Source organism: Carassius carassius, chromosome 23 (genome assembly GCF_963082965.1).
Source record: "Carassius carassius chromosome 23, fCarCar2.1, whole genome shotgun sequence".
In the NCBI taxonomy this organism is placed as follows: Eukaryota; Metazoa; Chordata; class Actinopteri; order Cypriniformes; family Cyprinidae; genus Carassius; species Carassius carassius.
The window spans coordinates 23,240,492-23,262,963 of record NC_081777.1 but is presented as its reverse complement, the minus strand read 5'-3'; the positions used below and the strand labels follow the sequence as shown (position 1 = coordinate 23,262,963).

Below are 22,472 nucleotides of genomic sequence, written 5' to 3'. Positions count from 1 at the left end.
TTGCAAGATTGCAGTTATAGTTTATAACTTGCAATTGTGAGATGTCAACTCACAGTGCTGAGGAGAAAAGTTAGAATTGTGAGAGATAAACACAATTTGTACAAAAAAAAGGTCAAAATTGTAGATATTACATTTTTATCTTTATTTTATTCCATGGTGGAAATAAGCTTCCATAGTTTAATCTGTTCAAAATGCAGCATATGAAAAATACTGTCATGAGTTAAAAATATATTAGAACATGTAGATGGCCCTTCATGATTTTAGGTTCACTAAGTGGTTGTGGTGTTTCTATCAAAATACAACCTTGTACTTTTTGAAAACGGTGTGAAGTTCCACTTTAATGAGTTTAATATGGTTAGATTTTAAAACTGTTTAGGACTGAGGATCAGATTTAAAATGCACAGTTGGAACCTCCGTTGTCAATAAGGAATAACACAACTGCTGTTTTAGTGTCATTTTGGGAGTTTTATTACAGGAGGAGTGTGGTCTGATGGGCTGATTGCCTGCCCAATCTCAGGTGGATGTCTTTTTTTTAATGCCAGGAGCAAATGAGTGCTTAATTTTCATCATATGGGTTTTGGCTATATTGTTTCTTCTTCAGACTTTATCCTATTTTTGCATCGGAATGAATGAATGAATGATCATCCTGAGGATTGTAATTAGAAATGGACAACCTCCATACAGTGTAATACGCATATTAATGCTATGTATTGTATCCCTCTATATTGTATGTTTTTCCCCATCCTCCAAAGTGATTATTTTTTGTGGATTCAGTACATTTAATCAATTTCTGGAAATGGGATTTATCCTCGATTAAAAAAAGTATCTAAATTGATTGCAATGTGGTGTTTTGTATCTCAGATATTTTTACCTCTGTAGATTTAAGGAATATGTACATGAAAGATCAACATTATCAGCCATTTTTTTGTTGTTTCTATTTTCTTTTTTTAAAGCAATAATCGTTGTGTTGATGGATAATAAATCAGAATGGTCTGGTATATGTTTGTCAATAGTTCAGAATGGTGCAACAATGCTGTGACCATTGGATTTTAGTTTCCTCGTTGAATCTACTGAAAGCATTATTCATTTTTTTAACTGCTAATTTTGCATTTTGTTCATTAAAACTGTTACAGTGTGTTCAGAAAAATATTTAAAGAATGAATGTAATAAATACGGAGGGAAAGAATGGATGCATCCTTTGTCTTTTGTTAAAAACATTTTTTATTCACTTTAAACCAAGCTCAAAGTGTAGTAGTATGTTCATGTTCACAGCAGGCTACTTACTAAATTCAATCATTTAATTCAGTTTAATCTAAATCCAAAAGACAGCAGATCATCCAAAACAATACAGCACAATAATCAAAGAAAAATGGTTCAGTTTGATAAATAGTGCCATTTTTCTAATGAAGAGTATATACAGTAATAGTCTGTTCTATGACACATAACCCAATACTTTTATGTTAAGAATATAAACATAACATTATTTTGTGCATACAAAATGTATCAGATTCCCTTGTGATTCCTATACAAAAATGAAAAGAAAAGTGACGTGACATTTAGCCAAGTATGGTGACCCATTCTCAGAATTCGTGCTCTGCATTTAACTCATCCGAAGTGTGAACACACACACACTGTGAACACACACCCAGAGCAGTGGGCAGCCATTTATGCTGCGGCACCCGGGGAGCAGTTGGGGGTTCAATGCCTTGCTCAAGGACACCTCAGTCGTGGTATTGAGGGTGGAGAGAGCACTGTACATGCACTCCCCCCACCCACAATTCCTGCCGGCCCGAGACTCGAACTCACAACCCTTCGATTGCGAGTCCGACTCTCTAACCATTAGGCCACGACTTCCCACAACATCTTTATCAATTTGCTGAAGTCTACAGTAATAGAGGAATAGTTTGTGTGTATGATACAGCTTTGAAACTATTTGTACATTTTTAAAGAACCATCTAAAGAACTTTTGCAAGTTTTATTTTTCTTTCATTTTGCATTTTTCTTTTAGATGGATAGTTCACCCTAAAATAATAATTTACTCATCTTCATGCTGTTCCAAACCTGAAATGTTCATATACATTCAGCTATTGCGTGTTTCAACACAAATTACTTCCAATTTCTGGCTTGAAGGAGATCTTAAACATCTCACACAAAGCTACTATATTGCTTCAAATAACATGGAATATAGCATAAGAGGTGATACACAAATCACTTTTTAGAGTATGATCATTAAGGACCATTAGACAACGCTATGTATAGAAAAGAGCAGTTCTTAAACATATAAGGAAGTCCGCCATGAATAAAGAAATTGTTCCAACATCTCAATCCTTGATTTTAGATAAATTATGGCCAGGTTGTACTAATCCATTGCCTCACTGTTATTCTTATTGTTAAACTGAGGTCACGATTGAACTCAAATAAAGGAACAACTGAATAAAACGTAGCTACAATTTAAGAATTTGTTCCCACAGCTTAATAATTTGTTTCATTTTAGTTCAAATGTGGTCATTTTGTACTAACCTCAATTTATTTTAAACAAGGCCATGATTTAACTAAATCAAAATGAGGGAAGGGATTTTCTCACAGCTCTTTTTGATGTTTTATTTTCAAGGTACATTGATTATCTTGGAGTTAATGTTCCACAAACACTTTCATCCCATAGTCGTTGTTCCTAAGCTTCTCCTTTGCCTTGTTCTCAGCTGTCTTCCCAATCTTGTCGCTCCACTGAAAGGGAAAAACGGTGGGATCCTGACTGCGATGACACTGAAGGTTAGGGTCATGAAGAAGGCTCCACATGAGCCAGATCTGTGGGACTGTCAAACTGTGCACCACCATCAGCTCTCTGTAGAAGCAGGGGTCAAAGACCTGGAGGTGGGGTGCAGCAGACGGTCTTATGATTCCAAAGGTGCGGAAGCCCTCGTGACGAGTCGGCTGAAGGCCGATCCTCAGTAGACACATGCCTAAGAACACATCATCAATGGGGAAGAGTTCCACCTCTTGGCAGGCGAGGTGGAGCTTCAGTGCGGTATGTCCTGACATTACAAAGCCGCCTCCACCCGCATAAGACGGGTAGATCCCTTGGCCATAAATAAACTCTGGGACAAAGTACTTACTGTTGCGTCTGCGAATTGGTTTGGCATTGACGATGATGTCGCCAACAAAAAGATCCTTACTGATCTCTTGACCCTCAAGCATCTCCAGGATATTGTCAATGTTCACATAAACATCTGCATCACCCTTAAAAATAAACTTCACTTTGGGACAGCTCACATTGATCCATTGTAGGAAGTGGATTTCTTTTAGTGTCAAGTTGAAGAAAGTGTCTTCAAAGTCCCATAGGAGGATATCGCTAAAAGTGAGACTCTCGTATCCCAACAGTTTGTCCCATAATGGAAGCGCTGTTTGATTTTGGGGCACACCAAGAAGAAAAACCCTCTTGACATTCATGTTTTTCTGGGACACAGCTTCTTGTCCCCATGTGCGTCGAACGACCTGACGTTTGTCGAAGTCCATTGCTACTGATTTTATGGCGATCAGCATGTAAGGGGCTCCTTCTGGTCCAGAGCACTTTGTTGGTTGATCAATTAGCAGTTTGAAGTCCCGCTGGTCTTTCTTTCGAAGGTAATCATCAAAATCAAAGGAAGCATGTGTTGGTTGCAGACTTGCTGTCATTGAGGGCTGGTGAAATTTAGACTTTGCTTTGCTAAGTGCTTTTTGAGATTTTATCTTTGATGGTCCTTGTGCTTTAGGCTTGATCTGAACCTCAGGTTTGCAAGGAGGTATGACTGGATATTTTGAAGGGTCTGGCTTTGTTTGATGTCCCATTGATGCTCCACTGAGAAGGGGTCTCGACCTGGTGGACCCCTGTTCAATGTGCAAAGTCCCCCATACGGGCGTTATTCTTTGATGTGCATATAACAGCATTAAGAGAAGCACCAGCAGAATCAAGGAGCAAAGCACATCTCCTTTTATATAGACCCTTCTCATGGTGTGACAGGCTTCAGTGTTATTCTTCCAAAGAAATTCTGTTGAAGTCTCATATTCTTCCCAAAGTATTTGGATTTTCTCACAGTCATAGTAAATTCTATACAAAATAAATGAACAGCATTAATTTTTCCTCCTAAAAATAAAACCTTCAAATTTATATTTTTAAATAAAATTTGCAGTCATTAAAGACAATTTTCTATTGTGTAAGATATGTGTGTGAGACTTACCACAGTCATCCTGGATGTCACGAAACAACAGGAGAAACAGGATATTACTTGACCAAAGTTATGCTCCATATAAAGCCAGGACCGCATACTTCTGTGAAACAGGATATGCAAACAATTTATCAAAGGATTCACATCTGACATCTGTGACAAACTTACAATTATTTTCTGACACTTCAAAGTAAAATAATTTTTGATACTGTTGAAAGAGCTTAAACTGGTGTCTCTTGCATGTGTGATATCCACAGAAAAGTTGTTTTCAAAGGTCAGTTTTTAAAATGAAGCCTATCACAACAAAGTTCAATCACAAAATACCTCTTTACCTTTACAGATGTATATAATGCTTCATTCCTCAAATACTCACCTAAATGATCAAGAGGGATTCCGAGTATTGTAAGAGGTTATTTTGAAATGTATCCCTTTAAGTTTGTCAGACATTTGTCCTGCAGTCTAATGATAGAGTGCTCTTGGAAATTCTGATTCATTCTATTCTGTAAATTAACATCGTTTCGCAAGTAGGCGGCGAGTTTATTTTTTTTTTGTTGAGTCATTGAATCATTGTCATTCGATTCGCTAGAAAAGACCAAAGTAGAATTGCCTGTCTATAAATATTCTAAAACTCCCCTGAAACAGTTTAAAGCATTATTTACACATAAATTACAACACAGAAACACGTGTACTGCATTGCTCTATAACTGACTTTCATCATGCTTTGAATGAACAAAATCTGGTTCAGTTCGAACGACATTGCTCATTATTTGAGCCTCGAAACTCAATACATCGCTTAAGAATCTGTGCATGGTTCGCTTAAAAGATTCATTCAAAATCAAACGAGGCTCCACATTAACATATTTTAGGCACTTTTGTGTAATTCAAACATTTAAAATTAACTTTAAACATATAATTACACTTTTGGGTAAAATCTTTTTGGCTACTTCAAATAATTGAACATGCATACAGTTATGAAAGAGCGTATGCTTTTGTTTTTCAAGTGCATTCATTTTGCATTACATGTTTGTGTTTCATTCTTGTTTAGAACTGTCTTAAAAAGTCTCATTCTTTCATTTACAAGACTTACCCAGATGAAGGTGTACCAGCAGAGCAATGACAAGACAGGAATGCAACCAGATCCAAACATCTGCTTCCACTATTAAAGCTGCTGCAATCCACTGTTGCGTATGCATGTTTCAGAAAAGCTTTTCCAGATCGCCGAAAGGCGCTACATTACTAAATACATAACCTTTCTTCATAGCAGCCATGTTTGGTGGATTGTAAAGCAGTCATATGCGCAGGACTTTTCTAAATGCATATTTTCAAAGAAAGTTCTTTCGTTGATCACGTGACGCCTCCGAGATTGTTTGATGCGTCGCGCGCCAGATGCCAGCGCAGCAACTGGAGACGCTTTTGGGAGCGAGGACAGGGAATCGGGAACGCGCACCAGAATTATACATTTGGTAGACTCGTGTCCCATAGCTGCGCATTTCTGTTCTCCGTAATGGAAAACAAACTAGCTTCAGCTTCAATGCTAAAAGAGCACCGAGGAAGAAAACAGGCACATTTATATAATAATTTAATTCAGAAGTTGCTTGTATACAAATAAAATAGCAATGGTTTTACCCACACACACATTGCCTTGGTACACAAATTACAGTATTTTTGGCTATCTATTTGTCCAAGACTTTACAGTACTGAAAGACCAGACCAGTTATTTTCCTTTATCACAAAACTGCTGCCAGATGAGGGCTGGAATCCAAATATATGCCCTAATGCAGTCCTTTTTCATTTCCCACAAGGATACTGGGCACGTCAAGACAGTTTTGAGGTCTCTGTGGTCTGATATTCCAGACTTTTGTGCTTGAAGGTCATTTTCTCAGGACGAGGCAGTCCCTGCTTTCATGATCTTGAAAAGAGCATTGATGTTGTTGTTCTTGATGGCATCCCGACAGGCAGCGATAACCTGAGTTTTGGGTTTTCCCACTGAAAAATAGATAATATATAATAAATTTGGCACAAATAACAGACAGCACAGGAAAGCATGTCCCGATATGGAGTGATATGAAAACAATGAATACCACAGATGTGTTTTTCTTAGAAAAATCCGCTCACCTCTCAGTCTCCCTGCCCTTTGGATGGCCTGGTTAACTGATTTTAGCCGGGCAAGGAGGGCATTGTGATTATTAGATCTGATTTTATATTCATTAATCAGATCTCTGTTGAGGTCATAAAGCTCAATGTAGCGTTTCTTCATGTTTCTCCTAAAAAACAGTATAATTTATGTGTGTACATTTGTCTGAGAAAGCGAGAGGACTGATTAATCAATCTAGGGATGCTTACCAATCACCCATGAGTCTGGCATCTTCTGCCTGCACCAGCATGTTTCTTATGTAGTTGGAATGATCTGCCATTGCTGCTGTGAGCTTTTGATGCACTGAGTGAAACTCATCCACCTAATTTGAACAAAAAGGTTATTTACAGCAACTAAAAAAAAAGTTTTCAAAAATCTTTATGAAGATGCTGCCATTTCTAACCTCAATGAGAGTGGCTCGTAGCTCTTTGAAGTAGATAGGAAAGTCAGCTTCAGCCTGTAAGTCTTCTATAGCCAGAAAAGAGGCAAGAGACTGGACAAGATCTCCTGCAAGATCAATGTCATCTGTTCTCAGCGTGATCTGATGAGGCAAAAATAAGTTAAGAGATTTGTGAGACATGAAGAGAAATGAACTCACAGGTACACTCACACACACACACACACACACACATTAAAAGTACCTCTCCACTAGGCTGCATGTTGATTTTCAGTAGACCTCCTCCACGTAGTGCAGTGAATATAATGTCTGGACTGTCAATGCCCTCGGCTAGCAGAAAGTTCTGGTTTAGCCACATGACCACCTGCAGACATAGACGTATGCCTCATATTCAATATACAGGTTTTTTTTTTTGTGATGTCATGCAACACAGTTCCATTATGAGTGTGTCCTTTTACCCTCTGTGGTCTGTCATTGATACTGAATGTGACTTTTCCTGTGGGTTGTATGGCTGAGGGGTCAACGTTAAGGTCATACATAGAGAAGCGAGGCAGCTGACGTGTGATCTCAAACACGTGGAACTGTGTACTGTAGTAAATGGGGAAGAAGAGAGAAAAAGGAGAAGCGATTTATGATACCTTCATCTTAAACTTAAAGTAACCGCTGATTTTCAAGCATGTTTGGACACAGAATGAATCCTCCAAATGTTATCCATATAATGAAGTATGTCAACCATCATGATGAGTCCACGTGTGTACCTTGTCTTCCCTCCCACAAAGGCTTTAATGTGAAGGTCCACTGGAATGTCTTTTGGAGGAATGATTGGGACACGGACACAGCCAGAGAGATTTTGAGCACTTGGATGAACCACATGACTCTCGCCTTCAAAAATCCCTTCAGCAAATATCAGCACGGCCCTAATGATGGTTTCTGGAGGGCAGCACAGAAAAATTTCACTATTATCATTTAAAACTTTATGTCTATGGAGCACATGACATAAATACTGTGACGATTAATTAAGATTTCATTCATTTATTTCAACCCGTGGACACACTGGACTAATCTGTTTCCTCATTTCGGTTAAATTGTGTCCATGGTTTATTAATGTTCCCTCACTTGTGTGAAATCTTGGTCATATTTTTACATTTGTTTCCTTGTTTTAGTCAAATTTTGACTATGTTATGTTAATTGTTGCCTCATTTTAGTTCAATCATGGTTAGAATGGCCTACATATTTTTATTTAAAAACCTATATTAGATCAGTTGTATTGCGCGGGTGAATAGTGTTGGATAGTAAGTTGGTTTAACCGTACCATTCGGAGTGGAGATGTTGAGCTCTATGTTTGCTCTCTGGCTCTCTGTAGCTCTTCGTACAGACAAGGCTGTCTGGAGCTGCGTGTTGGCTGGAATTACTCCCATCTTAGATTCCCCCTCAGAAACACCAGGAAGAGCCTAAATCAAACATATCTCACTGACCAAAAACTGCCTCTGGAACATCAATGTCCATTCAAAACTTTTTAACTATAGCAGGTATAACCTTAGCATATTCCTCATAGTTTCGTAATTCCAGCATCAAGTTCTGTTTACGTTGGCTCAGCTCCCTGATCAGGTCTTGTTCTACACTTGCATCCATTAGGTTTCCCTTCATCTCCTTACTTGCAGGCAGATAGCCACGTACTGTGGGATGACACATACATTTGATGAGCCAATTTTCAAAGACAACATGCATTTACGATTAAGTTCTGTCACCTTACCTTCTCCCTCCACAGAGGTGCATATAAGCTGGATCTGTCCATCCATGCGGTAGTCTCCCTCAACAACCCCAGCCACAGAGGATGAGAAATTATCCTTGAAGATCACCTCACCAGTGCGATCACTGCGAGCATCAATCTAGACAGGGAAGCGTCTCATTTGATCAGTATTGCAAAAACCTTGTAGAGGAAAATATGAGTGTCAATGCTAAAAGAATGACCTTTCCATTGGACCACCCAGTAATGAGCTCAACAACACCATCAGCGTTAAGATCAAAGGCATGGATACTCATAGCGTGATTTTTAGACTGTGAAAAAAATATATATATATGAATATCATTTATTTTTGACTCATTTATGTTTATGCATAATCATGCTCGCCTAGATTTCTTTTTTTATATTCCGAGTTTTAAAGCATAATTAAAATAACTCTCACAATGAAAATGAAGAAAATAAATAATATTAGGTTTAGTTTGAAAGGACCAGTATGAGCTACCTTGATCCTCCAGTAGCGGGCAGTGCGGTCATACACTCCGACTGTCCCATTGGCCAGAGCATAACCAAACCTGCTGCCGTGCATGTGACAAAGTGACGTGACTGTCTGAAAGGAACAGAAAGCAACAACTGTAAATAAGAAAAAAAATTCCCCAAAATGGCCCTCAGATTATTTTCATAACCCATACCTCATTTTCTGCCATTTCAGTCACTAGTTCGTCCTCTCTAAACACCCTGATGTCAAAGTCCTCTGAACCAACAAGAAGCTGGAAAAGACGTGATGTAAATATAAAGGTGAATTTATAAAAGCAGCATTTTAAAATCAAAACAAATGTATTTTGTCATTGTTAAGTGAAAGCGAAAAGTATGATGCCTCACTTCATTCTTGCCGTCTGCAGTGAAGTCACAAAGCACAAGTGATCGCACATTATCTCCAGTGACCTTTAAAAAAAAAAAATTATATCTAGGAATATCCTTTTTTTTCAAATATGTTTTGAAAACAGAAAGTATAATGATCATACTGTCCAGAACTGGTCATTTCCCTCAAAGTCAAAACCTTGCAGAGCACAATTTCCTCCAATGATGGCGAGGGGGGACTGGATATCTCCTAGTTTTCCCAGAACAATGGCATTGGCCCCATCAGTCACCTGTTACACAATAAGCATGTAACAAACATTTCTGTCTTACTTGGATAAGAACCACTCATAAATATAATCTATCTATTCCTGATATAAGTAACCTAAGAAATCCACTCTAAATTAAGGATTTTATATTAAAAAACCATAAAAACGTATCTGTATACTGTATATGAGACGTGCCATATCAACCTTCCCTTACTTCCTTGTAGAAGATGTCAGTGTTGTCATGAACGTCGTAGGCCAGCAGGTTGGTTTGAGAGCCAACGAGCAGCGTGTGTCCTGTGGTGTTGGGCCCCAGAGTACCAGCCGTCAGACAGCTCACAGCCTGGTTGATATTGAGCAGTGAGATATCAGAGTCCTGGGTACTCAGACTCAGCCTCTGGGCTGCTGGCCTCTGGCCTCGAGTGTGAGGGTTATGGATAAAAACCTGCATGGGTTTAGAAGTTAAACTTGATAGTACGGTAATGTATGGAAACACACAAATAGATAAATATGTAGAAGACACTATGGAAGCTTGTTTTGTTTTGAATTTTTTTATTGAAAATTATTAGTTTATATTTCACAACTAATATATATATATATATATATATATATATATATATATATATAACATTTTCAGAATTTACCTTCCCTGCTTGCGTGGCGGCTGTGAGGCATGGGTGTATCCCATCATATTTTCCAATGGCAACCATGCGAGGGTTAATTTTATGGTTCAGTTTAAGGGTGAAGATGGGCACTAACATGGTGGCACGGCTCAACAAAAAAATAAAAATCTTTAGAAAAAAAATAAACAGATTTTAAAACAATGGCTAGGCGAACATTCACAGCACACACTAGGAAATCACAATAAACTGTCTCCTATATATATATATATATATAAGCCTAACCAGGGACAAGTGCTTCAAATGGGCTATTAGCAAGTAGCATAAATTAGAGCATCTGCTGCTCAACACTGTCAAATCAACAAAGAAATATATAAATAATCATTTGCATAATAAGAAAGCATATAAATGTATTTAAAAAGCCCATCTGTGTAAAGCAGGATGAGACATCCAACCAGAAGACTTTATTCAGGCTTCAGTAGTGCTTTCTGTAGCCCAACTAACTGCCTCTTCTGAATAAACAGCTTACTGTGCTTCTCGCCCTATGGGGCTCCCGTTGCATGGCAACAATAGGCAGCTTGTCACGGCATTAAGCCACTGTTGCTAGCATGCTATTCTTGCTAATTCTTTTAGTTTACTCGTCTGCTCACCAGTTGTATTATTATTATTATTATTAATTTAATTTGTTTTTCTACTTTAACATATTAACTATGCCACGCCGTTTGGATTTAAAACTCCAAGAATCTAGATGCTATCAATGTGTTAGCCAGATTAATGCTACATGCAGCTCAGTGTATTCTCGCTGACTAGGGCTGCTAACTCTGCGTAGCTACACAGAATATGTACGTATTGATATTGCATTACTGTAATAACCTTATGAGTTGTATGAAAATTGTCTCACCGCAGCCGCTAGCTTTTTCCTGCCCGGTGTATTCAGGCTGTTACCAGCAGGACAGACTGATGCCTGTAATTTGGAAAGGATTGTTGTTGTTTTTTTCAGGATGTGCAGTGAGCACGCGCAGGGGTCCTGGTTTGGTTTGAGAACTTAACAGAACGGCTTTAAAAAAAAAAGCTGACAGTTTGAGATGAAGAAAGAACTACTCGAATCATATTTGTAATTATGTAGTTAGTAGTTTTCTGAAGCATCTTTGTTTTAGATGGATTTGTTCAGCAAATGAGAAAAGACTGGAAATTTAAAAACATTCATAGACATCGCCGTCAGTGTTGGGGAGTAACTTGTTGCATGTAATGGAATTACAAAATACATTTAACTGTAATCTGTTACAGTCACTGGGTAAAAAAAAACTGTCATTAAATTACAGTTGCTTATGAAAATGTTAACGATTACAAAAGGGGTTACACCTGAATTTTTTTTCACACACATAGCAGATTTTATTGATTTATTTCCCAAATTGCATTGACTGTTATAAAATATGAGACACCAATGTCGCAGGAGTTTAGGAACAGTATAGGACACATGCTTATTTGATAACTGATTTATTTCCTATTAGGATTTATGTATAGGCATTATTTTCCAAGATTAACCTTCTTTTTTTTCTCCAAATCGTTGTTAGATGCCAGTGATTCCTGATATATTGTAGCCATGCAAAACTTTGATTTCAAAAACAGTATCATAGGTATTAAACTATATCTTAAGACTTTAAATCAGTTTTTAACCTCAGAATGATCTCGGAGTAAAAAGAAGTGTTCAAGTCAGATTTATTTTTTGGTGGTGGAGCTTTAAAATTACTTTTTTTTTTTTTTAAATAAACTTAGAAAGTATTTAGAGTTAAGTCCTACAGTAAGGTTAAACCTGCCTTGTTTCAATTTTCAAAATAATTAACAACTGAAAACATTTGTTAGCACTTTAGAAAAGTAATCAAAATGTAATCAGATGTAACCGAGACAAAGGGACTTTGGATGTAATCAGTTCATTACTTTAATAAAGGTAACTGAAGTAGTTGCATTACTTATTACATTTTTAAAAAGGTAACTCGTAATCTGTAACTTATTTCTAAAGTAACCTTTCAAATGGAATGGTGGAAATGTGGAATGGTTTCTGTCAAAGGTAAATAAAAGTCCATTCAAAGTCACTTTCCTGCTTCTGATCTTAGTTCTCCCAAGAATGAATACTCTGGCATCATTTACTCACACTCATGTCAATCCAAACCTGCATTACAATTTTTTTCCTGCTGTGGAAGGTAAATGAAGATATTTTGAAAACTAAGGTTTATTATTATTATTGTTGTTATTATTATTATTGCATGCCTTGAAGGCCAGTTACCAGAATTCAAAAGATCTTTTTGTTTCTAAAATAAAGTCATGTAAGTTTGTAATGACATGAGGGTGAATAAATGGCAGATTATAAAATAGTATAGTTAGTAGTTTAATTAGCCTAGACCAATACTGAGGTGAATTAACTTGATTTACAGTAGCTACCTGAAATTTCAGCAATAAAGCAGTGTGTTGAATATTTTTTCTGTTCTATCAATGTCTGGTTAGTGAATTATTTATTTTTGTAGTGGGTATTTAATAACAATTTAATGAAATTATAAATTAAAATATACATTGCTTTTTAAACTACATTTCGTATATGTATGTCCCTTTTCGGTACAGCGGTTGTTTGGCTAGCTACATTTTGAACGTGCTCAACACTGGAATTAACAATATAACAAATCATTATAAATGACACATTATTTATTAAGAAAGGTAGGCTATTTCACAGAATATTAAACGTCCACTGTACTGGTTGTGTGAGCATAGCTGTGCTCTGAATGCGCGTTTGTTTGGCATTTTAATGCTTGAACGATCTTCATCCCCAAAACCCAAAGAGACTCTGCACTCGTTACTTCTCAGTTATAATGAAGTGATGGGTAATGGAAAAATACTCCCGGTCAACAGCGAGTGCAAATCAAATCTTCTGTTTACTGTAGTCTTGCCAGCATCCTCGCCGAGTGCAGACAGGGGGAGCACGTGCAGTTTCACACAGACACGTCACATTTTAGCCGTGTGCAAAAGTGACAAACTGTTGACAAACAATTACATTAGAGAATAAAGCTTTCAAAAATTCTAAATTTGCCTCTCCGCGAACATCTTCTAAAGACGCCCTCGATGAGACTTATCTGCTTAAATGATAACTTATTAAAATAAACACGTATTTAAGCATTGCTATTTAGTAGGGTAGTATCATACCTTCTTAAAACTATCTAAAACAATAAAGAAGCTCAAAAGCTGATGAAGTATGACAAAGTATGTTCTTTTATAGTTCTCTTTGATTCTAACAAAATAGTTTCTTAGTTGATATTAAAAAGAAGAATAACTTACACTTCCCAAAAAAGAAAATAACATACATAAACATCGAATTCTCTAATCACATAAACACTCCGCAATCAATATTCATCCCGCGGAGTGGAACTGGTAATTATATAATCGTATAAATACCACATTGATGTGAATCAGGGTGGGATTGGTAATTCCTAATTGTTTGATAGTTTGCACCCAGTTTGATTAACGCGTCACCGTGTGCAGGCTGGAGCGGGCGGGCTTTTGCGCTCGGTCTGTGTTAGAGACTGTGTGCAGTCAGAGCTGTATAAAAGCAGCTCACGCTCAGTACTCTGGTATCTTCTATATCAACGCGTTCACAAACCGAGTAAAGCCAGACTTCTAAGGAACTTTCGGACTCTTGAAGAAAAATGGATCCTTGCGATTGCGCCAAGAGTAAGTTGATATAGTTGAATATTTTTTTTGTTCTTGGAAATTCATGTACCTACTTCTCGAGGTGTCACTGTCAAACATGCAATTTTTATTTTTCTTGTGTGCCTAGCTGGAGCTTGCAACTGTGGTGCCACCTGCAAGTGCACTAATTGCCAGTGTAAAACATGCAAGAAGAGTACGTAATTGTGTGTGTGTGTGTGTGTGTATGTATGTATGTATGTATGTATGTATGTATGTATGTATGTATGTATGTATGTATATATATATATATATATATATATATATATATATATATATCTCTATCTATCCGTCGGGTGACTAACTCCTCTTTCTCACAGGCTGCTGTCCCTGCTGCCCGTCTGGATGCAGCAAGTGCGCCTCTGGATGCGTGTGTAAGGGCAATTCCTGCGGCTCCAGCTGCTGTCAGTGACGAGGTCAACGTGATGTTTTGTTACAGTGTGAACTTGTTCGTCTGGGCTGCGCGTCTTCGTTTTTGCATCGCATGAATGTTGTCTTTTTACAAGATAATAAATGGCCTCCTGTTCTCAAGTCTTAACTGTTTAATGTTGCGAAATCTATTAACAAAGGCTAAAGAGAAACCGTGCACTGATTTGTACTGCTACAAATAAGACTATCACACGATATCTGTTCTTTATTTACACCACTGTAAGTTTCTGCAATGTATTTGTCTACAAAATATAAATGTCAGCAGTTATTGGTGTGGTGCTTTATTTCACATCTGTTTGGTATTTGTACACTCAATGTAAGTTTCAACTTGGAGAGTTGGCTCTTTCCCAATTGTTGCAAAGTGCTATTTTCGTAATGCAATTCTATTTATAAAGGACAAAATGTTAAAATCTGAGTTTAATAATGATCGAGTACAATACATAGGATGCACGCATTCAATAAATGCAGAGATAAATGGATATTTAAAAAAAGCTCACCTTGTTTCTTACTGACTTCATAACGGTTAGTTGTTTTAAAGGCAGGGTAGGTAAAAAATGTATAAACTTTTTTTCCAAATATGTTTAATCTTTATTTATATATCAATACATAATTAAAATGTAAGTACTCTGAAAAAGAAAGTACAAAAATTGAGTGTCTGTAGACCTCTAACGACTGTTTTAAAGACAGCTCATTATTTCCATTCACTCCACCCCCTCCCTTCTGGGCTCCTTCCAAAGTCACGCCCCCAAAACACATGAGCGCGCGACTCCGACCACTGAGCTGGAAGAGTGATGGGATTTATGGCTCTTTGAGGGGATCCGGATCTTCGCGATCCGTTCCTTTCAAAGAGCCGTTCAAAAGAACGGCTCTTTTGGCTCTTTTTAAATATTTAGTCAGTTTTAAGAAGCCAGCTTGGGGGCATCTCAGTTTATCCTGGAAATAATCACTGGGAGGAATGATGAGGTGAGATTTGTAGCCAAATAATTAAAACTCAGATATCACACACCAATATCTGAGTTTGAATTATTCTGAAATATTGATCATTACCTCATTTGTCATGTGAGGACTATATTCCATAGGGTTGCACAAATCCCTCTGCTTAGACAGTGACATCACTATTTTGGATTTACCTTTAGTACAAAATGTGTGTGTGTGTGTGTAAAGCTACGTTGACTTATGTTATTCATACAATACCTACTCAAATAAACATCAAAAACAAAGCCGGCTGCAATGAATTTCTGTGCAAAACAGCTTTTACTACAAACACTTTCACACAAGAACATTGTTATCACACAAGAACATTTTGATAGAAAACAAAAAATATTTAAAGTAGATAAAATTAGAATAAATAAAATGGAAATGTCTACATACTACATACTATTACTACTGTAAACTTTGCAAATAGGACATCAGCCCCTTCAAGTCAATGAACAATAACAAAGTGGGCTGCAATGAACATGCACAACTAATAACTAATATCATCACGCTATAAAGGGTTGGCCTGCGCTGGGTGCGCCCCTCCCCCTATAACTGTTCTGTCTCGCGAAGGAGCTCATTTGTGTGCATCTGTGTGAAATACGCATAGGAAAAAGAACGACAGAAAGAACGGCTCCCCTCCAGCCGCGACTCGGCTCCCATCGTTCATGTTTATGAGCCGTTCAAAAGAATCGGTTCGTTCGCGAACGTCACAACTCTAGAAGACGCATTATTTACCTGAGACGAGCGGAGAAGGAGCACAGTGCATGTAGTGACATCATGTCAGAATCACATGTAATAAAAATAACTTTATAATTATGATATCATGCCAATTATATTAGTACTCACTATCAATCTAGCATATTGATATTGGTAAAGTTTAAAATATATATTTTTTGATTCGCTAACGAGCTAGTTATCTATAAGGCAAAGCTAAAAACAGGTTGCATGATACACGTTTTTCCATTACCATCATTTACACTGTGATGAAGATGAATTTCGTGTAAGATTCATTACATATACGTTGTTCTGCATGTAAGAGTTTCCATGATGAAAGCATTGTTGACTCTGATGTGGACTATACACTCCAGAGACAAGTACCGCATCGTCAGCTCGAGGACAGGTCCGGGGTCGAGGGCGAAGCAGAGGAGGTCGTGCAAGAGGCCGTGCAACTAGGGTCCGAGGAAGTAGAGGCCGAGGACGGAGTGGTCGAAGTTCTTGGACAAGAGGACCTGCGTCGAGTTTTGGATCTTCAAGCTCAAACAAGGGCATGTGAACAGGTATATATGATCTGGAGTGTAATGTGCACACAAGTCATCTCAGAGAACACGAAGCTATATAAAAATAAAATAAAAAATGGAATCATGTTGACATATGTTCTGTGTAATCACACCAATATTTACATTTTTTATATAATTTGTAATTATATATTCCATTGCAGGCCAGAATTCGAGGACTGAGCCTGGAACAAGCACATCAAGTCCTGGAGCTCTGCCTGACGCGTGACCCAAGTCTTATGTTTGATATTCTGGAAAGGATGTCAGAAAATGCTCCTCCACCAGGCCCTCTTGTGTCAGGGCAACCCCCTTAGTGTGTCTGCCAGCGGTGCAGAGGAATGGCCACATTTGTAGAACAAAAGTGCTGTGGACAACATCCCGATTATTGTATTTCCATACTGCCACACATGGAAGCCTACATTTTGGAAGAGGGTGTTCTGCGCCTTGCCAGACGTATCTGGAATGACATTCGTGCATTGACTGATAATCCAGAACCAGGACAGAGTAATAGACAGTTTCGTCATGCAGCATACAGGCAATTTGTAGTGTGGCAGTATGGAGCATTGGGACAGGGTCACAGAGTCGTGATACCAAGTTGCTGCGCTTGGAAGATACGCGATCGTTATCCTGATCCACTGCAACAGTACAGAGGTTTTATTCCTAGTAGAGTCTAAGAGTCTAGAGTGCTTTAGAGAACTGTCCATCTATTGTGTGGATGAATACATATAAATAGTTTCTGTGTTTTACATTCTACAATATTAAAATTATTTTTTTTTTGTGTGGTATACTATTTTCTTTGTTTATTTTTAAATAAAAAAATTTACTGAAAATGATAAATTAATTCTTTACACTTGCAATAGAAACCACATTTGATTACAAAACTAAATTTATGTATTATTTCTGCAATAAGGACAACCAAATGTAGAATGTCACTTTTTTATTTCTGTATTACTAAAGCTAGAAACTATAATCACAAATATAAACATTAGCACAATCAACAATAACACATATAAGACATTGGGTTTCCAGAGGTATCTTGACTGGTAGATGGGTCAGACTTGGGACGTAGCATCACATAAGCTATGGTCCTGTGGAGATTATTCATTGTTTCGGCAGCGATTGACCTATACAAAGAATATAATAATTATCTCTCTGACATGATTACCACATTTCAAAAACAAACACATTACTGTTAAATATTATAACGTTATATATATATATAATCTATTATGGGAGAAGAGTTTTATTTGATTGTGTGTTTATCTTGGCCATAAATTATCGTTATTCTACACCTTTTTTTTTTTTTACTTAGTTTGCCAAAAGCATATTTACTACTACATTTGTCTTGGATGATAAAGTCACCGACGTGATATTTGGATTGTATCATGACTTTTATATAACCACTTTAGATTATAATAACAGTTTATGAGTTTGATATGTTACAGTTAAAATTGTGTAATATGTATTGTTGAAATTTAAATTCACATTAAAAATTTCAATAAATCCATATAGCTCATAAAATAGCTGGTACTACTAGAGGTACCAGTATTTAAAGAACTCACCTAACCCTCTGCTGACTTGAATTTGCAATAGCTCCTGTGTTGATGGAGCAGGTGCACCAGACAGTACGCCATGTTGACGGCGATCATCAGGTCTCCTGGTTCTGCTTCTAGGCATCCCCTTATTAGCTGATATCCGTCGAAGGAGGATGGCACGCTGTAGGTCAGAGATGTAGCTGTAGTCCTTCTCCACCTTCAATGAGTATAACCTCAACTTCCTGGACTTTTTGTTGTACACCTTGCCATACCTGACAATATAGAGAAGTGTATCAGCTTAGTGAAAAGTTTACAATGTAACATTTATTTTATAAAAAGAATTCAAAACTTACTGAATTGTGCCATCAGCTTTTCTCCTGGCTGGTCTATGGAGATGATGGTTGTAATCGAGGCCAGCCAGCATGGTACGAGCAGCATAAACTGGTGTGGAAAAGCTGAAGCGCTTGCTGGCATACATCAGTATGTGGTTGTGAAACGACTCCAAATCTGCAGTTGACCTGAGTGCACATTAGATAAAAATACATACAATATATTTTTTTTTATAATAATCTTGTTCATGTAATATCGACGTCAATTACAGTAAAATGTCTTTCACACAGTTGATTTGACCATTTACAATATAGAGCTATATAAAGTTGCTTATGTACCTGAAATTCAGATACTTGGGGACGACCTTCAGCCAGCGTTCATCGAGAATAATTTCAGCCAGCCTCTCATGTGCCACTGAACCACTCTCAATCAATTCTTTATCTCTGTCGTCCAGCAAGGGGCCATGTTTACACTCACCAAGAGCCCACGTGTGTTCTCCTGTGACATGGTGCAGGACTCCCACCCACATGTCCTGTGGTAAAACATTTACAAACTGATTTCAAATTCTAATTGCATAAACAAGTCACAACAAGATTTTACACAAACAGCATAAAAACTTGTAATTTTTAGATTTAAAAAGTGATGGACTAAAGCATTATAAATGTAATTGAATGCCAAAAGTAATAACAAATACACATAATATGTCACAACATTTGTAAAATAAATACCCACTATATCAGTTATTTCATTTTTAAACCTATAAACCAAAACGGGTGATTATATAAGTTAGTTTAGTTTATGAAAAGAGATGCTTCAATTTCTTCTCTTTCTAAATATTGAAAATGAAAAAATATATCAAAGAAGAAAATACTCACAATAAACTCTTCATAGGTATCTGCCGTCTTACAGCAGTACCAGAAGTGATTGCAGATGTCTTTATTCCACATCTGGAGAATGGCACACCCCTTTTGCTGCCCTGCCTGGATGCATAAACAATTATTCTTTTGTGTTAGGTAGACTATGATTATGTCAACAGGATTAAAGATACAACAATATATGTAAAAAATAAATAAAAACGTATGGAAGGGTGCTGTTATGTAAGTTTTTATTGTGATCAGATGAAATTGATTACTGATGCGGATTTATGAATTTTTTTGCTCAGGTTTTTGGACCCATGCCAGACGTCCAGAGTGTGGTAGACTCCGCTGTCTCTGTATTTCCCTTTGTCTGGAGGACAAAAGCTAGGAATTTAATGCATACTCACCCAAAATAACCCAAAACAATATCATGTCATAATCAGAGTGATGTATTTTGTCTGTAATGAGTGCAGAAATTTGGGGTGCTTTACAAAAACCATAAAGACTGTAGTAAAGATACTTACTGAAGAGAGCTGATATTTGAGAATGAGCATCAGTACAAATTTCAGTCAAGTTTATTTCTTTGCGGAGTGCCTCGAAGGTCTGTTGAAAGGCCTCTTTCTCCATTACAACAGAGTTCCTCATGGTCTCCCTCTTGTCGATGTTGACCATACTGATTATATGTTTAGTTTCATTTTCCATTGTTGAATATGTGCAATAGTGTGCACAGAATCCAGGACTGTCCATCCGAGCATCACCTTTTATAAGGGAAAGCAAAAGAGCTAAATACTGTTCAACAATGACATACTCATTTTATACATACAGTATATAACTGCATAAAATCACTGGGCAACCGTAGATGAGATTAGCTCTGTATAAGGCCGGTATCTTTTACTAATGGAAGATTTTGTAAAACAAACAACACAAACATTTATACATCAAAGTGTCTGTTTCCATTTTACCAAGTGATGTTTAGTTACTGGTATTTCACCTATAGTGGGGTTGTCACCTTGACAGTGGTGCTGATTGTCGTTGACCCACACTGCCATCCTTTGAGTCAATAGGGTCACATGAGGCAAGGTGTAAAAAGAGGGTTATACATACAAATCTGAGGATCACATTCTATGTGGTTTAGCCATCATTCACACCTTGCCTCTTGTAAATGCATCTTTTGAAATATTCTGTACTCTCTTTTAATAGATATCCTGTTTATTTGTGTGTGTATGTGAATTTACCTAAGGCCACAATAGGCCCTTTGGACTGTATTTGGGCAATGATTTCAGCTCTCTTCTCCTTCCAGAATTCCTTTATGGTGTCCACACAGTATGAGTCTTGTATTCGGAAAAAAGATGACTTCTCCACCATCCCCATATTCATAAATTTAAAGAGAAGAGAAATCTTGGCATAGTTGTTGCCAGACAGCAGTATGTTACACGCCAACATAAAGTCCCCAGCAAGCATTCCATATTTAAAATTGGGCTGTGAAGACCATTTCCAAACAGTGTGACCATTACAACATATCTGAAAAAGAAAGACAATTAAAAATATATATTTAACCTATATTACACATCAAAAACATTTTAAATTGTTCAAAACATGTTATCAATACAGTCACACAAAGTTCAGACTCACCCATTCCACAATTGCAGCTGTACCCCTGGAATGGATGTTGACCTCAAATGGTTTATGTGCCCCACACTCTGCATTTGTGTTTGTGTCCTTAGCAGTACACATGTTAACAGGTAGAACACGATATTCGGCAAGCAGCTTCAGACAACTGTGGTATGTTATAGATGCTGGCTGGCCAATTATGTCATCCTCAACCATGATTTTAGCAGTCTCTGGGATTGGATGTATGTCTGCAATAGTAGGGTCTTGGGAGTTGTCTTCAGCATCGTGCACAGTGTCCTCCATACTAATTGTTTGAAGGGAATCCAGACAAATCGGAGTCTTCAGAGCACCGCCAGTCCTGTTGTAACACAAATATTTAAAAAATATCTAGCAAACATATGAATAACTTCAATATAATAGTCATACAGTATTGAACCTACCGCACACAAATATGTGGCATATAGTCATCATCATCACTGTCATCATAGTCTGTATCGATTTCCTTTGTTTCGTCTTCTTCAAATGATGACACAGACTTTGTCTCCATATCAGGACACCAGGTGTCATCTTCCCACTCGATACTATGTAATAAAATTGGAAAATTATATTCAATCTAACAATATAATTTAAAACATCTATTCAGTCAACACAACAACTTACATTGAGTTTTTAATGTTGTTAAATTCATCTTCACTGATGACATCCAGATCCAGTGATGACATACTAAAGAGAGATAAAAAAGAAGATTTTATGTCACCATCACTGGTTGAAGTAATGATGGAGACAATAACTATAAAGTGAAGTTTGATAAAAAATGTATACAAATGTCTCACTAATCAATACCTTGCATCTAATTCCTGAATGTTTTTATCCTGTACGCTGCTACTATCAAACTCTTCAACTCCAGGGACTGAGAAGTCATCATCTCTGGAAAAATGACAATAAAAACAGATAAACATGTTGATTGTTATAAAAACTGTCACTCGTTTACTGAACGACACAACATACAAGTCTCACCGGTCAGAAAGCGACTCAGAGACAATAGTGGACACAGGTGGTAAAAAAAAAAAATCAACACAACAATTACATCACATTTATAAAATGTCTTGATTACAGATAAACAGAGTAACATACACTCAAATATCAACTCACAACTGCATTGCAGACACAAAATAATAACACACACATACAACAAAGTGTGTAGGACACACACAGATACAAGATAAAGACATCAGTAAACATAGGTAGAGAATATAAAAACAAAACAAAGGCGAAAAAAACGTGCAGGTAAACTTACAGGTGAACATGGTAAAAAGAGTTAGACAGAGGGTAAATATAGTTCTAAGAAAAGTTCCTAGATGCGGAGTAACGTTAGGCCCACTATCTGTTAAACATGTATTTAGTTATCTAAAGCAAAATTATGCACAATTCAACACTACAGCTATCATCTTGAGCTAGGCCTATAGATTATTTATCGTCTCTACTACGGCTCGCTAAGTAATGTTATG

General features: G+C 37.2%; 4 protein-coding genes and 1 long non-coding RNA gene across 5 annotated transcripts; 1 reads left to right on the top strand and 4 right to left on the bottom strand.

Moving 5' to 3' along the window:
• Positions 1-2,298: 2,298 nt before the first annotated feature.
• Positions 2,299-5,627, bottom strand: b3gnt9 (UDP-GlcNAc:betaGal beta-1,3-N-acetylglucosaminyltransferase 9). Its single transcript, XM_059506605.1, has 3 exons — positions 5,290-5,627; positions 4,215-4,305; positions 2,299-4,084 (listed from the first exon to the last, which is right to left on the bottom strand). Exon 3 carries the CDS (start codon positions 3,985-3,987, stop codon positions 2,632-2,634), a length of 1,356 nt encoding a protein of 451 aa, XP_059362588.1. The 5' UTR covers positions 3,988-4,084; positions 4,215-4,305; positions 5,290-5,627; the 3' UTR covers positions 2,299-2,631.
• A 137-nt stretch (positions 5,628-5,764) lies between these two features.
• On the bottom strand, positions 5,765-10,442 carry bbs2 (Bardet-Biedl syndrome 2). Its single transcript, XM_059506603.1, has 17 exons — positions 10,243-10,442; positions 9,816-10,043; positions 9,500-9,625; positions 9,357-9,419; positions 9,167-9,244; positions 8,980-9,084; positions 8,705-8,791; positions 8,487-8,622; positions 8,270-8,409; positions 8,046-8,184; positions 7,492-7,663; positions 7,192-7,321; positions 6,978-7,097; positions 6,740-6,877; positions 6,546-6,658; positions 6,318-6,466; positions 5,765-6,188 (listed from the first exon to the last, which is right to left on the bottom strand). Exons 1-17 carry the CDS (start codon positions 10,357-10,359, stop codon positions 6,082-6,084), a joined length of 2,148 nt encoding a protein of 715 aa, XP_059362586.1. The 5' UTR covers positions 10,360-10,442; the 3' UTR covers positions 5,765-6,081.
• A 2,452-nt stretch (positions 10,443-12,894) lies between these two features.
• Positions 12,895-13,773, bottom strand: LOC132101561 (uncharacterized). The gene is made up of 2 exons (XR_009423188.1): positions 13,660-13,773; positions 12,895-13,243 (listed from the first exon to the last, which is right to left on the bottom strand). It is a non-coding gene; the product is annotated as an uncharacterized LOC132101561 (long non-coding RNA).
• Positions 13,774-13,779: 6 nt separating this feature from the next.
• On the top strand, positions 13,780-14,643 carry mt2 (metallothionein 2). Its single transcript, XM_059506606.1, has 3 exons — positions 13,780-13,935; positions 14,042-14,107; positions 14,271-14,643. The coding sequence occupies exons 1-3, from the start codon at positions 13,911-13,913 to the stop codon at positions 14,360-14,362; spliced, it is 183 nt and encodes a 60-aa protein (XP_059362589.1). The 5' UTR covers positions 13,780-13,910; the 3' UTR covers positions 14,363-14,643.
• Positions 14,644-18,164: 3,521 nt separating this feature from the next.
• On the bottom strand, positions 18,165-22,124 carry LOC132101138 (uncharacterized). The gene is made up of 11 exons (XM_059505853.1): positions 22,117-22,124; positions 21,808-21,891; positions 21,625-21,687; positions 21,405-21,545; positions 20,986-21,322; positions 20,589-20,874; positions 19,878-20,111; positions 19,372-19,514; positions 18,835-19,028; positions 18,520-18,684; positions 18,165-18,438 (listed from the first exon to the last, which is right to left on the bottom strand). The coding sequence occupies exons 1-11, from the start codon at positions 22,122-22,124 to the stop codon at positions 18,165-18,167; spliced, it is 1,929 nt and encodes a 642-aa protein (XP_059361836.1).
• Positions 22,125-22,472: the final 348 nt, after the last annotated feature.

Bases quoted from the DNA above. Each gene is read 5' to 3' on its own strand.
- LOC132101138 (XM_059505853.1), bottom strand. The intron at 21,688-21,807 runs GTATTGATTAGT...ATCTCTCTTTAG, and splicing joins ATTCAGGAATTAGATGCAAG to TATGTCATCACTGGATCTGG. The intron at 21,323-21,404 runs GTAGGTTCAATA...GTGTTACAACAG, and splicing joins ATGCCACATATTTGTGTGCG to GACTGGCGGTGCTCTGAAGA.
- b3gnt9 (XM_059506605.1), bottom strand. From the start codon at position 3,987: ATGAGAAGGGTCTATATAAAAGGAGATGTGCTTTGCTCCTTGATTCTG.
- bbs2 (XM_059506603.1), bottom strand. From the start codon at position 10,359: ATGTTAGTGCCCATCTTCACCCTTAAACTGAACCATAAAATTAACCCT. The intron at 7,322-7,491 runs GTACACACGTGG...CATTTACTACAG, and splicing joins TTTGTGGGAGGGAAGACAAG to TACACAGTTCCACGTGTTTG. The intron at 6,467-6,545 runs GTAAGCATCCCT...ACTGTTTTTTAG, and splicing joins GCCAGACTCATGGGTGATTG to GAGAAACATGAAGAAACGCT.
- mt2 (XM_059506606.1), top strand. From the start codon at position 13,911: ATGGATCCTTGCGATTGCGCCAAGA. The intron at 13,936-14,041 runs GTAAGTTGATAT...TTGTGTGCCTAG, and splicing joins TCCTTGCGATTGCGCCAAGA to CTGGAGCTTGCAACTGTGGT. The intron at 14,108-14,270 runs GTACGTAATTGT...TCTTTCTCACAG, and splicing joins GTGTAAAACATGCAAGAAGA to GCTGCTGTCCCTGCTGCCCG.